The sequence below is a fragment of the Ictidomys tridecemlineatus genome, chromosome 9, assembly GCF_052094955.1.
Source record: "Ictidomys tridecemlineatus isolate mIctTri1 chromosome 9, mIctTri1.hap1, whole genome shotgun sequence".
NCBI classification, from domain to species: Eukaryota; Metazoa; Chordata; class Mammalia; order Rodentia; family Sciuridae; genus Ictidomys; species Ictidomys tridecemlineatus.
In genome coordinates this window covers 144,270,842-144,284,659 of record NC_135485.1, presented here as the reverse complement: position 1 = coordinate 144,284,659, position 13,818 = coordinate 144,270,842, and the positions used below count along the sequence as shown (strand labels likewise).

At 39.3% G+C, this 13,818-nt stretch overlaps 1 protein-coding gene across 3 annotated transcripts in view; it reads left to right on the top strand.

Annotated features, from left to right (window-relative positions):
• Fat4 (FAT atypical cadherin 4) overlaps positions 1 to 13,818 on the top strand; it is a 168,323-nt gene that overhangs the window by 62,237 nt on the left and 92,268 nt on the right. For all 3 annotated transcript variants that reach the window (XM_078022134.1, XM_021734063.3, XM_005336521.5), the window contains exon 2: positions 7,821 to 7,952. In XM_078022134.1, coding sequence (XP_077878260.1) covers positions 7,821 to 7,952 — 132 coding nt within the window. The remainder of the gene's footprint in view (positions 1 to 7,820; positions 7,953 to 13,818) is intronic.

Sequence of the window (13,818 nt, the reverse complement as noted above, 5' to 3'; positions counted from 1 at the left end):
CACATAATGGACAGATATCTAAATTACATGTAACTTAATTTCAATTTAGCATATAAACTTTGAAACGACAAAATGCTCTTATTAGATTAAAATCTCCCAACGAGAAGTATTTTAATTTTCAAATTAAATATTGTTTCATCAGATATTTTTGTTATGCTGTTTCTTTTTCTAAAGTGTTTCCAATAAAACAACATAGTAAAATAGTATTAATATACGTGAGATAGCATTTAAATGTTCATTTTCTAATGAAATGCTTTGCTTATTCATTTTTTCTTTTCATTCTAAGGACAAATATACCTAAGTTTATGAAGATCCCTGAAACTTCAGTAGAGTTTGGGCCTCCAAGAGATAGTGTTCACAACAATCTGTGGTTCATTCAAATAGCAGTAGAGGCCCTATTGGCCTTCCCTGATAGGTCACATCTAACCTCTATCATTCTTTCATAGAATGGAGTCATAGATTTTTTTCCCTCTAACATTTGATTTCTCCCGTTTTCTTCAATATTTCAGTGATACCATGAAGATGAGATAGTGCAGTTACTACAGCCACTGCAGGCTCTTGAATTAGGTCAGTTAGACATCATGAAGAAATACATACCTAAAACCATTCTTCACAGGGTAAGATCAGACCTTGCATACCTCCAAAGTCCAAACATTACATTCTTGACATTTAGGGCATTTAAATGTAAACTGTTCTTTGTTAGGGCCTCCTCATAACTAAAATATGAGTCACTTGGAAACCATAATAGATTTTGGCTCTGCTGCAGGATGAAGTGTTCTGGATGCAGTGAAATATTTCACCCAGACTCATGGCAGCAGGATTCCCAGTGGTCACCCATAATAGGGAAAGAAATGAAGAACCCAACTGAGGGAGGTATGCAGCACTGGCACCGACCTTGCCCAGACACCCTGCTCTGCATTGCTAAGAAATGCGAGTATTCACACATGGTAGTGCAAAGAGGTGCTGAATTTTCTTTTCCCTAGACTGGACTTAACTCTAAACTTAAAAATTTAAATTGGAGTCAGACATATGTTCTAACAAATAAAATTATGTGGCTTGTTCTTTTACAAAACAGAACTAATGTAGAATGTCAAAGTTTCCGCTGACGAGATCTTTTGTCTGTAGTCCCAGCGCTCATAGGTTTTGACATGAATTGAATAAATAAAGTTTTGTTAGTGGGAGCCCATACAGCATACAAAATGTGTCGATCCCACTGAATTAAATAAATCATGTAGTGTTAGGCTTCATTGGAAAAGACAGTGTGTGAAGATCATTGTCAAACCTTTTAAATCCAAATCTGACCGTTGATTTGAAGCTGTTGTTCCAATATTTCCATCCCGATGTCTTTGTTTAATAAGTGCCACTCTCTTGATCCCGAAGTCCAAGGTCAAGGCAGAGTGCGTCTTGGCACACATCACTTGATTCCGTGCTCCTGGGCTGTCCCCAGGGCTGAGCCTGTGCTCTGTGGCCAAACTCAAGCCACACACCAGTGGCATCTCAGGCAGGAAAGGTGGGGTTTTCCTTTCCAGGGCCAAAGGAAGCGACTGCTGCAGTGTACCAACCCTGACGTGCACTGCGCTGGGGTTAATTTGCTCCAACTCCTCACTTGAGCCTTCAAACAGAAAATTAAGTAGGTTTATAGCATCTTACTTCATGCTGGTGAAGTGAAAATTGTTTTGAATGTCAGATGAGACGATTTTCCTTCCTGAATTTCAGTAGTGCCTGCCTGATATAAATGAGGGCCTCGTTAGCACAGTGTCGTTGGCTGGCATGACATCACAGTGGCCTGTGAGGGTAATGAACATGTGGATGAGCTCATTCTTCTTTGCCTGTGGTGGGGTGCTTAGCAGGGCTGTTGACGTGGGATGGGAACTGCTCACGTCCCACATCCTAATCTCTCAACTGGAACAGTTTCTAAACCAAACACAGGTATTTTTTTCTGAAACTCAAGTCATCCCTCTGAGTATGAAGTTATTGGATTATCATAAAGTAGTGTTTAATATCAAAAAGATTCTATATGATGGCGTGAGGGACATACACAGCCCTGGAAATCAATAGGGTCAAATTGCTTCTAAAAATTGTAGCAGGGGACGACTTTGATTAGTATGCTCTTTCCATGCCAGGAGCATTTCTGTCTTAACATCACATTTGCCAAACAGGTGACTGTAATACAAATGTAAAAACAACCAGGATCTACTTTAAAAATCAAAATATCTCTAAGAGGTAAGGTACGTGCCTGGCATATAATCAATCTAGCACTTGATTCTTTGATGTAGAAAATCTTACATTTCATAACTTGTGCACTTTCTGTGTATCCCACCAGTTATTTGTATTTTAGTCGTTTGTGAAATAAATATTTATGAATATTGAGTCATTTAAAATAAAGAAATATCTTGTCGACATTTTTAAAGCAACCACTTTTACTTATATCTACAGAACATTTAAGTTTCCTGTCTGTCATATATGCCCGTGACCTGTCTTTCAGCTGAGTGATGAAGTCTTCCAGTGATGTTGGCAGGACAAATCCTCACGGATTCTCTTCCTTTAATGTGCACATTTAAAAGATCTTAAAAATGGGCCACAATGTGTGTAAAATAATATTTGCCAAGTAGCCCATCAAATATTAATTTCCTCAAAAACAATTTTCTCTTGACATCAAATTTGAGTGAATGACCAGGCTCTTCCTGCAGTGCTCAGAGGACCGTGATCTTAGGCTTCTTGTTCCACGTGGGCCTTGAGCTTTTGGGTCTCTGAGAAATTTGGTGGGTTTGAGTTAGGTGGCCCAACGATATTTTTCTTAGATAAATCATGTGGATTTCAATACCTTGGTTCTGATTCTCTGCAAAATAAAGGACATAAACACGATGACATTTAAGATTTCTTTAAAAACATTAATACTTCTCCTTGTGAGTGAATGGACTTCTGAGCTTTTGGTATACTATGAATCTCCCCCATCCCAAAGATTGATTTTTGTATGTACTGAGAACTATTTTATGTAGGTTGGTGGAAAGTCATAAATTAAAACTGTGTTTCAGATTGTTTTGGTTTATCCTGATTCATTAAGAACAACTTTACTTAGCTTACTGAGAAGTTATACATTTAAGAATACGTTTTTAATTGTGGTTGTGCCCGTGACCACCATTTAATTACAGGTTTATTAACTGGGAAATGAGCTCATATGGATCTTGCTGTTTTAGTCAATTCCTTAAAACATGAATATATTTCTTTCACAATGTCTATTTAAGTCAGGGAAATACCATGTTTTATAGCTAGATCCACACATATGTAATGGTTTAATGATTACTCGTTTTAACTAAGTTTGGTCATTTATCATGTAATTTCATGGTGATCATTTCACTTAAAATTTTAAAAATCATTCTCAAAGCGATAATCGTGGTTGATGCAGTGCAAAATAAAGTGTTGGACACAATATCCAGAAATAACCAAAAGAAGATAACATGCTATATTCATTTCATAGCAGCTATTTGCCCCATAATATTTGTGGTTTCTAAATGTACATTTGATTATTTTGCCAGTTGAATAGCGGGGACTGTATTCTTTTAGTTTGAAGAAGTTTAGCAACAATATTAAATGTCATATTTTCAATTCAATTTTTGTCTCTATAAAACTACCAAAAGGAACTCATTTTAAACTAATTGGTCATTAGCTCCTTTAATCTGTCATATTTTTGTCCCCATATGTAACAATTTTGTTCACCAAGGTTTCGGTTCCTAAGGATCAGGTGTCTCCACCCAGAAAGTCCTTATTCTAGAAGTCCCTACATGGAAACAGGAGTGGTGGCCACGGACACTACCTGGTTCATCCTGCACCAGCTGACATATTTATGAGGAATAAGTCAACCACAAACCTACCAACTGCCCTTGTAATTATAATAGGCAAACCCCATATGTTCCTTGAGGCCCAAATCTTCCAGCACATAGGTCAATTTCTGATGGTCATGCATGAAGCATGCAGGGTCTCCTCTTAACGGGGTGTTTCCTCCATCTTGGAAGGTCTGTTTTCATAAACATTTGGAATTGGTACCTTGAAAATGTAAGTGCTGAAGCTCTCAGCTTAGCTTAACAGCCACTAAAGAGGAGCTTCTGAGTTCAAACTGGGATCTTTGTTTCTGCCAACTGATCAAATGCAATTATGTTAGTGACTTCAGGTCTAAACAGATGTCAACATATGTGTCCAACACCAATAGGACACCGCTAGCACTGAGGGCTCAGCCAGGTGGTAGTGCTTGGCTTGTCTTTTAAAGAATGGAATACATTTTATAACATTCACTTTTTTGGTTCAGGAATAATATAATAGGCTGCTTAAGTTTTTCAGAATTTTTTTTTAAGAGAGAGAGAGAGAGGAGAGAGGGAATTTTTAATATTTATTTTTCAGTTTTCGGTGGACACAACATCTTTATTTTATTTTTATGTGGTGCTGAGGATCGAACCTAGCGCCCTGTGCATTACCGCTTGAGCCACATCCCCAACCCCAGCTTTCCAGAATTTTAAAACAAACCACTAATCACCATTTTCTGCATTCTTTAAAGGGATCTAATTGGTTCAGAAAGAAAGAGGTCTTTAAAAATTATAATGCTTAAGTATCGTTTCTGGATATCTTCTTTAAACTTTTAATGTTTGATTCCTCTCTTTTATATGATAACATTTCAAAATAAACCCCACCATGTCCTAGTCCAAACAGGGCCCAGTACTGGTTTGCCTCAGATCAAGAGAACAAGCCCCACAGGCTAGGATCTGTAGATGTCAGGAGAGGTGGTAACCACCCTGGTCCAGGGGCAGGAAGCTCAGAGAAGGCGTAGTGTGGGGAGCAAATGTCCTGGAATCAAGGGGTCAGCAGAGCAATTTCCAGGGGTAATATAAATGCCTCTACTTGTCCATATTTCTATTAACATATTTCACCTGTTCCCTGTAAGGAATGGTGACATGTTCTAATTTGTTCTGTATTTTTAATGACTAATATGCTTATCATATGACCCATTTATAAGACAGTGAATGAATAAACACTGGCACCATGTGCACATCAAAGCAATTCAGATCCCAGAAGGGAATACTATGTGCGTTTGTGGAAATACATACATATAGGTGTGACATATATTTTTCTTTTCTTTTTTTTTTAAAGATAGAGTGAGAGGGAGAGAGAGAGAGAGAGAGAGAGAGAGAGAGAGAGAGAGAGAGAGAGAGAGAGAGAATTTTAATATTTATTTTTTAGTTCTCGGCGGACACAACATCTTTGTTGGTATGTGGTGCTGAGGATCAAACCCGGGCCGCACGCATGCCAGGCGAGCGCGCTACCGCTTGAGCCACGTCCCCAGCCCGACATATATGTTTCAAATATTCGTTGTCGTATTTCCTGGACACACATACAAGCATGAGATAGGTTTGCTTTCCCCTACAGCTGACTCGCCTTGTGACTAGCTAGCTCTGTCACTTAGAGGGTTACACACTCTGCACCTCCGTGGACTCAGCTCTCAAGTGGGAGGATGATAGTGCTTAACTCAGAGGGCTCTTGTGTGTGCTCACGTGCGTGTAAGTACATAGACACGTAACCTAAAGCAAGGTCAAATACGTGGGTCAGCTGTTTCGTTAAATATTGGCAGGTATAGTGCAATTCGTATGCACACCATTTACATGAGAAATGAGTTATACCCAATTTTATCTTGTTTATAGTCCTGAAATGCCTGATATATTTAATTAATCTCAAACTTGATTCTTATTCATTTCAATGAACTATTCTCTGAACATTCATACTGACATATACATACACTTTCACAGTACCACTCACATAAATACATACTAACATATGCTCAGCCTCTCACATAACATTCACACAATCACACACACACACACACACACACACACACACACACACACAAGCCTACACGAGGTGGGTGTGTTGTTTTCCAAATAGGATAAGTTTTAAATTATAGATGAAAGACAATTTAGACTTTAAAAATATTATATGGAACTTAAAATTCAGAATTGACTTATGAGCTGTTCAGATCCGTTTATGTTATTCTTCATTTCTCTCTTCATTCATTTAAGGATTATGCCTACATATATGAAAATTTGCACATGTGTAACGTAAATGTATTTACTGATTTCTGAAGCATACTAACAGTTTCATTCTTGGATGACCATCACACTGGACCTTTTGAAATACATGAATGTGTGTGTGTGTGTGTGTGTTTATTTCAAAACTCTTTCTTCATGAGCACTTGGTAAACCATCCTCATATCCCAGAAGTGATGGTTTCGATGGGATCTGGGTAGTGTGAATCCCTTTTCTCGGAGCCTCTCCCTGGCCCCACAAGGGTCCTGACAGCCTGAAAACCAGGGTCTTGACCTTTCATGGAGCACTTCCCTCTGTGCCAAAGACTGTGCGGAGCAGTACTTCCGTCACCCACGCTGTCTCCACAAAATGTGTGCAGACAGGTACCATTGCCCTGACTCAGGTCAAAGGACGGAGCGATGAGAAATCAGATGTCCACGTTCACACATCTGATTTGAACAGGAGGTTGTCCATCCTCAGCCTGCCAGGCAGCCAGCTGCGGCTGTGGTCACCATGGGTCCTTCCTGGAGGTACGGATGGAGGCGTGGCAGCACCCTAATTGCTGAGGCTGCCCGTCACTGAACTCACAGGAGCCCCTGCTCTGATCCCAGGCCAGGTTCAAACCCTCCTGGGAGGCGGGGCTGGCCGCAGAGTGATCATCACACTTAGGTTCCTGTGTGGCTGAGTTTTCTCTGTGGCCCTGCTCATCCACGTCTAGCTTGTCTTGATTTCCCTCTCCTGACTAGTCAGATTGCAGTGACACTTCTACCTGTCATCCTTCTTTCTTCTGCCATGCTCCATCCCCCTAGGAATTCCTAAATTCCTCTGATCTCCTGTCCCAGGTCACCCTCATCACCCAAGGCACCTTTCCCGGCCGAGCTGTAAGGACAGCGCTCCATCCTCCTTCTGACCTTGCTGCCTGGGTGGATGGTTCTCTTCCCTGGCTGAGTTCTGTGGTCCAACTGGGGAAGGTTTCCCTTTATGACCAGTTGGCTTTCCCCTTTCTTATCAGAACTTCAGTTTTTAGCACCAAGCTCAAAAAACGAAACACAGGGTTTGAAGTTATAATGTAGACTTCGTGAACCCTTTCCTTAAACAGTTTTTGTTATGTAGAGAACACATATCGCTGGCCAGGATCTTTCACACAGGGCTGTCAATATTTGCAACCTATGCAAACAGGGGTCTGAAAGGAATGATTGCTTGATTTTTATCACCAAGAAGAAGTGCTGATAGGAGTAGAGATAGAGAGATATATGTATTTTTCATCGCCCCAAAGCTGAGGGTTGACTTTAAAGGGGAACATTTTCGGTGTTTTTTAAAACAACATGTGCACGTCTTATTTTTCCCTAGACATCAGTTGGTAATATGTAAACATTTCAGGAAGAAAATTTCCACCACCTCATCTGTGTCAGGCAAGATTAATGGTTGAATGACAGATGGTCCCAAGACTTAATAGTTCTTCACTGGGGATTAAAATGACATTTGATCAGTGGGCCTTCTCTAGTGTAAGCTTCATGGTGATGATGTAAAATTAATTGCTACCCACAGGTCAAATGATCTTCGCTTGACTGTGTTTTCTGTGAATATTTCACAACTTTCCCTAGGGTCCTGTTTTGCTTGGGATGCTGAACACACAGGTTCTGATTCATTCTGGGGGCCTATGGTATGGATTCTGGGTGTGTGCTTTAACTGGTATCTTGTAGACACACGGGACCCTCATGCATTATTTCTCTCTCTCTTCTCTCTCTGCAGGTAGAAATAACGCTTCAAGATATCAATGATAATCCACCAATATTTCCAACAGACACGCTGGATCTCACCGTGGAGGAGAACATTGGGGATGGCTCCAAGATTATGCAGCTAACAGCCATGGATGCTGATGAGGTAGCTTGGAGCAAGTCTCTGAATTTTTGCAACCCAGGATGATAGTAATTTATCAAATTCCAAGTACATATCAACAGCTTGACAACATTGTAATTAAGGTTTTGCATCGGGTGCTCCTTCCCAATGAACATTGGTTAGGTCATATTTGAAATGTGATATAAGACTGTCAAGACAGAATCTATCAGGAGGTGACTTTCCTTTGATCAGCAATTCATAACTTAGTTAATTGCTGGTTGCATTTGAGATTTCTTAGCCAGATTATTTTGCTTCTCAAAAAAAAAAAATCTAAAAATATTCTTCATTTTTATGCCTCTGTCATTCAAATTTACTATCTGATGGCAGTTGAAGACTGATTTTTACTTTATTTGTAATTGCAAAAAAGTGAAAACTTTAACTCACAAAGTTTTAAAGATACCCTACAGTCCTGCTTAGCTTTCACATATGTGTATGTACTACATATACATTTAAAACAAATTATATAATACGTGTTTTAAGGATATTATACAAACAAGTTAATGAATTTCAATCTCTTCAATAAGCAGAAATTTTATGTCCAGTGCTGAGTGTGAAGTTTAGGGGCACCATTTAGGTTATTATCTTCTGTGCATTTTGCATTTAGCCATGTAAGTTAGCATGCTCCAAATGGCCTGGGAACTTACATAATTTGTACATACTTTTTTTTTTCCCCATAAAGTAAATGCATTGCTTGGCTGCTTCTGTTGCTGGGAAAAGGGTTTCCCTAATCTCCCAGCTGAGTGCAGTGGGACCCCTTTCCCAACACAGCAGAACCTTCATGTCCCCCACAGACACGCCTGCCCCAGGGCTGGGCCTCCTCCCTCCCCCGTGCCCCAGGGGGAGCTGGCAGCTTGATTTTTAGCTGGAGTCTGCTCTTCATAAATTTATTTCTTTCACTTTACACAAGTGACTACATTACAGACTAATGTTAGCAGCCAATACAGATACATAATGTCCTAGTCATTTATGAATTTCTCCAAAATCTAAATAGTAAAAGGGAAAAGAATAAAGCACAGACATTTAGGTAATTATAGTTCTCCATTAGAAAGGATTTGTGTTTACTACCTACTATTCACTTATATATGGAGAAAAGCCCACACTTCCTCCAAATCCTATCATCGAAAGAGTCATATTACTGAACATTTCTATTACTGATAGATATGTAATATCATTGCTGTGATTTAGCAAATACATTTTCTTAAAACTTATCATTGATAAAATATATTTGGATATATAAATTCATAAAATTTCATCAACTTTAATTTGAAAATAGTAATAACAATAACAATAAAAAAGTTCATATAATTGACATAAGACAATCCACATGGAAAAATTGTAATTATAATGGTTATTTCATTGGTTATATTTGCTGTAGAATTAGCAAATGAAACTCATTTAATTGAAGTAATTTATTCTTATCACTTCAGAAAAATAAAGCAGTAACCCTGTTAATTTTAATATGTATTTTAAAGGAATGCTATTTATTCCATAAAATACTAAAAATAAAATGGGGTTATTCAACACAATTTATACTGAATGACAAATGAAATTGTAATTCAGAACTTTAGTTGTTTTTAATCATTACACTGCTCTCTCAACTTAGGAGATGGGACATTCAGCCTTTCCAATAGCAGTATCTTAGCTGTTGTATTTTTATTTCTCTCCCTCTTTTTTTCCTTTCAAGAGTACAAATAAGTGTTAATAGAAGCTCAGTGCTGCGTGTTAATTTTCTCGCCGTTTAAGTGACTTCTGTATGTGCGATCAGGTGTGCGTGCTCATGCTCTTAAGATATGGTGATAGTTAGCATGAGATTTGAGGCAGTGGGACGGTTCTAGGCCTCTACCCAGTCTTGATCCCACACTGGTTTTAGTTCATTTTATTTTATTTCTATTGAGAGTTGCTTTTTACATTTAAAAATGCCTCGGCATCTGGGCAGGTGTTTTCACTTAGACACCCCAGTTTGAAAGACTACTGAATGCAGAGTGATGAATCTAGGACACACAAGTCACACATTTGGAGTGAGACAATGAAATAAGGGACAGAAAAGTGTAAGGCTATAAAGAAGGAAGGGCAAGGGTGTGCAGTGGGGCTGTCCAAAGACCTGCAGAGCAGCAAAGCCTTGCTACTGGATCTGCACATGTGTGAGTGTGTGCATGTGTCTGTACATGTGTATGCGTCAGTGTGTGAGTGTGCATGATGTGTGTATGCACATGTATGTGTGTCCATATGTGTGTGTGCATGACTTGTGTGTACGGATCATGCACGTGTGGGGTGTGTGCATGTTTCTGTACCTGTGTATGAATGAGTGTGAGTGTGCATGGGTGCATGCGTGTGTGTGTGTGTGTGTGTGTGTGTGTGAGTGTGTGTGTAGAAGGCAAGGAGAGGATGGAAGGGAACAAGGTAATGAACCTACAACTTTAAGGCAAGAGGGACATTTTTGTGGTATTTGGCCATTCTGTTTTTAGAGATGAAGCTCATTAGGCTGCTATCCTTCTTGAATACGTGCTCCCTTAAATTTTTAGTGGTGGTTTAGGTTTAATAAGTACTAAATATTTTGACTTCTAACGTGAGACACTGACAGTTCTTTGGCCCTTTGCCAAATAGCATGGGCACCTAGACTTACCAAGGCATTTGGAAATGTTGTCCTTTTTCTTTGTTTGAATTATTTAGAATAAACTAATATTAATGCTTTTAGACAAACCTTAATTTATTTTCTACACTCTTCTCAGCTCCTTATTTCTCAGTTGAATCTAGAAAACAACAAAAAGAAGTTTTTGAAATGATTTCTCTCTTCCCCAATCATGGCTGTGTGGTTTGTTTGTTTTTATCATCTAGTTGGAACAGGACTGAACAGGAAATGAAAGGTGCTTCATTTAATTGGTGGCTAGTATTAAAATGTGACACTATCTGCTGTATTGACTTGGGATGTTTAGTGGAATTCTCTTTTTTTCTTTTTTCTTTTGGTGGTGCTAGGGATTAAACCAAGAACCTTGTGCATAGGAGGCAAGCACTCTACCAACTGAACTACATCCCAGGCCTTTAGTGGGATTCTTTACAACACTAGGATCATACAGGTCATCTGCACATTATGTGTCAATATGTTTTTCGTTCTCTGTAGTCCTTTCCTTAATTGCTTAACCTACCATGTGAGTGTTAATAGACTATGGAAGCTCTTGCAGCGCAGTTGAGAAAGGCTGAAGGACATACCTGGGGGTAAAGGAATCCCAGTTTTAGAAAGCAACCTGTACATGTTGACTCTCATTTAAATATCATTTGAAAAGTGTTGGATCAAGAGACACATGTTTGCAAGCATCTGACTCTGTCAGCCGCTGTTTTCTTTTTATAAACAGAATTATTATGCCCATAACGAGGCAGGATGATCAAACATGTTCTCATGGTATCCTACTTGTTTTTCAAATGCTGGTTAAGGTTGTAAAGTGCATGTGGAATTTAGAGCTATTTACCTTCAGAATTCCTTCCATGTGCTTTTGTCTCTGTGGTTTCTCCGGATAGTAGGGTATTTTTAAACATCTTTATTTCCACTGTACTGCAGCTGAAACATGGTATTTGTTTCTTGTGTTGCTGATACGGCATATTTTGGATATTCTAAAAAATAAGACTTTCAAAAGACCTAATGAAATCATTACTCTTGGCTAGACGTTTCCAGGCATGCGCTAGTACTGTTACTTCACCATGTCAGCTGATTTTGAATATGAAAAGATTGTTTTAATCAGCATGTCTGATCTTTCTTTTATTTCAAAAGAATTGTCACAAGAATATCATTTATCATTTAGTCATTTTGTACATGGGGCATTTCTAAATATCAAGCCATTTGTGTCATAGCTTTATGTGTTTTTTTTTTCTTTGCTTTCCCCTAAATTCCAAGAGTGTATGAATTCAGCAGATCAGACGTGAGTGGCTGCTTCTAGGCCTGCACTGTACACTGCAATGGTGCAATTCCTTGACAAATGGAACAAGGGTACAGAACGTGGTCAGATTACCAGTGTCAAATTCTTACCGAGTGTTTTTGTTAAACCATAAAATTACAATAAATATGTTATGTACTCACATACACCTGAATATACAAGATAAATGTGGGTAATGTGTTAAACTCAGTTATTCCATGATTAAATTAAAATGGGCTTTGAGGCATTCACTTTATTAAATTTTAAGACCGGTTTTTGGAATGCAGCACAAAAAGATAACAAATGCCACTAAACATAAATTTTGAAAGAAGGGATATTTTTGCCTAAGGCCATTAGAAGTCTTCCCCTTTGTGCTTGACCTTGGAGTCCAGGAGAGACCTGAGTTTGAAGGTCATGGAGACTGAAGTCTTCCAGCTCACCTTCATAATCCTGAGCAACACAGTTCAAGTTCTTCCTAAAAATCATCTTGAAAGTTCTTAATCTGAATATTTTAATAAGGAAACTTCTGGGTGTTATTAATAGTAAAAGGTACATTTTTAGGTAACTCTGTTTAAGTGAAAAGTAGCTTTGAAGTCAACAACACCAACCTTAGTTACTGGGTGTCAAGATCAAGAATTACACATAAGGGGATGTCAGAAACCAGATTTTCCCCAGAATGTGCAGACACTCCAACTGTATTTGGATCTAACTTGTTCATTTAGAGTACTCTAAGTCATCGAATATTTCTCTTATAAAAAACTTAAAAATAACAACCAGCACTTTCCTGTACTTACTGTTTCTCAAGGATTGTTCTAGAGATTTTTTATAGATACTAATTTAATCTTCACAGTGACCCTATTAGGCAGGTAATAGTACCCTCCCAATTGTACAGGGAGGAAACACAGGCCTGTAGAGGTCAAGTATGTGCCCGGCGGGGGGAGGCACCTGGTAAGTAACAGGGCCAAAAGTGAGGCCCCAGAGCATCCCTCTCAACCTAAACAGCATGTACTCAACTCAATATTTTTATTATAATATGCAGAGTTTCACATATCTAGGAAGAACAACATTTCAACAATACAGAAATGTGTTTAGAAATAGATGTGAAAATACTATGGCATTAGCATCCTCCGTTTCCAAATCTGCCCAGTTCCTTTATTCTCCAGATTTCCTTGATTTCCGACTCTGCCCAAATCCACCCCTCCTGGAGAACTTCCCCCCACCTCTGCGGTGGGGATCTGTGCCTTTGCCTAAGTGCTCCACCCTTCCTCTGCCATCTTGCCCTGCCCCTCCTTCCCCGCCCCTCCCACCCCTCCTCCTCCCCCTGCCCCTCCTCCCCTCCCCCTCCTCCCCCTGCTCACCCTCTACACACCTGTCTGTGCTCAGGCCTGTGCACTGTCCCTATCTCATTTATTCTAATTCAAACTCTCATCAGCCCCTGTGACTTCAGGGGACACTGCCATTCAGTGACCTTGAGATTCTTTTCTCAGATGTCATTCCCCAATCTGTAATTGCCAGATCGCAGTTTCTACAGATCTCTCCACCCATCACTGAAGGCACCACAAATAAAATCCGCCTTCCTGTCTTCCTCTGCACCAGAGCAGATGCCATTCCTGAAATGTCTTCAGAGTCTTCTAATTCCCAGAGAAGTAACTTGAAGATTCTTTTAACATCTTCTTCTCTTTCACTTTGCCATTGCCTAGGATTGTTAAAAGAAATAAGTGGAATATATGTGGAAATTTGAATTAAGGCCAACTGTTACTGTTATTTCTTTATCTTGTAATCACGTAATCTTGCTGGTTTCTCCTGTGTGTGGTGCTGGGTCTAAATCTAGAGCAAGACTTCTTGGGTTCAAATCTCTTCATCTCAGTCTCCTTGTAATCAACATGGGCACAGGAAGGGTGCTTTCATAACCATCTGGCCTGTAGGGCTACCTTAATTAGTCCCCT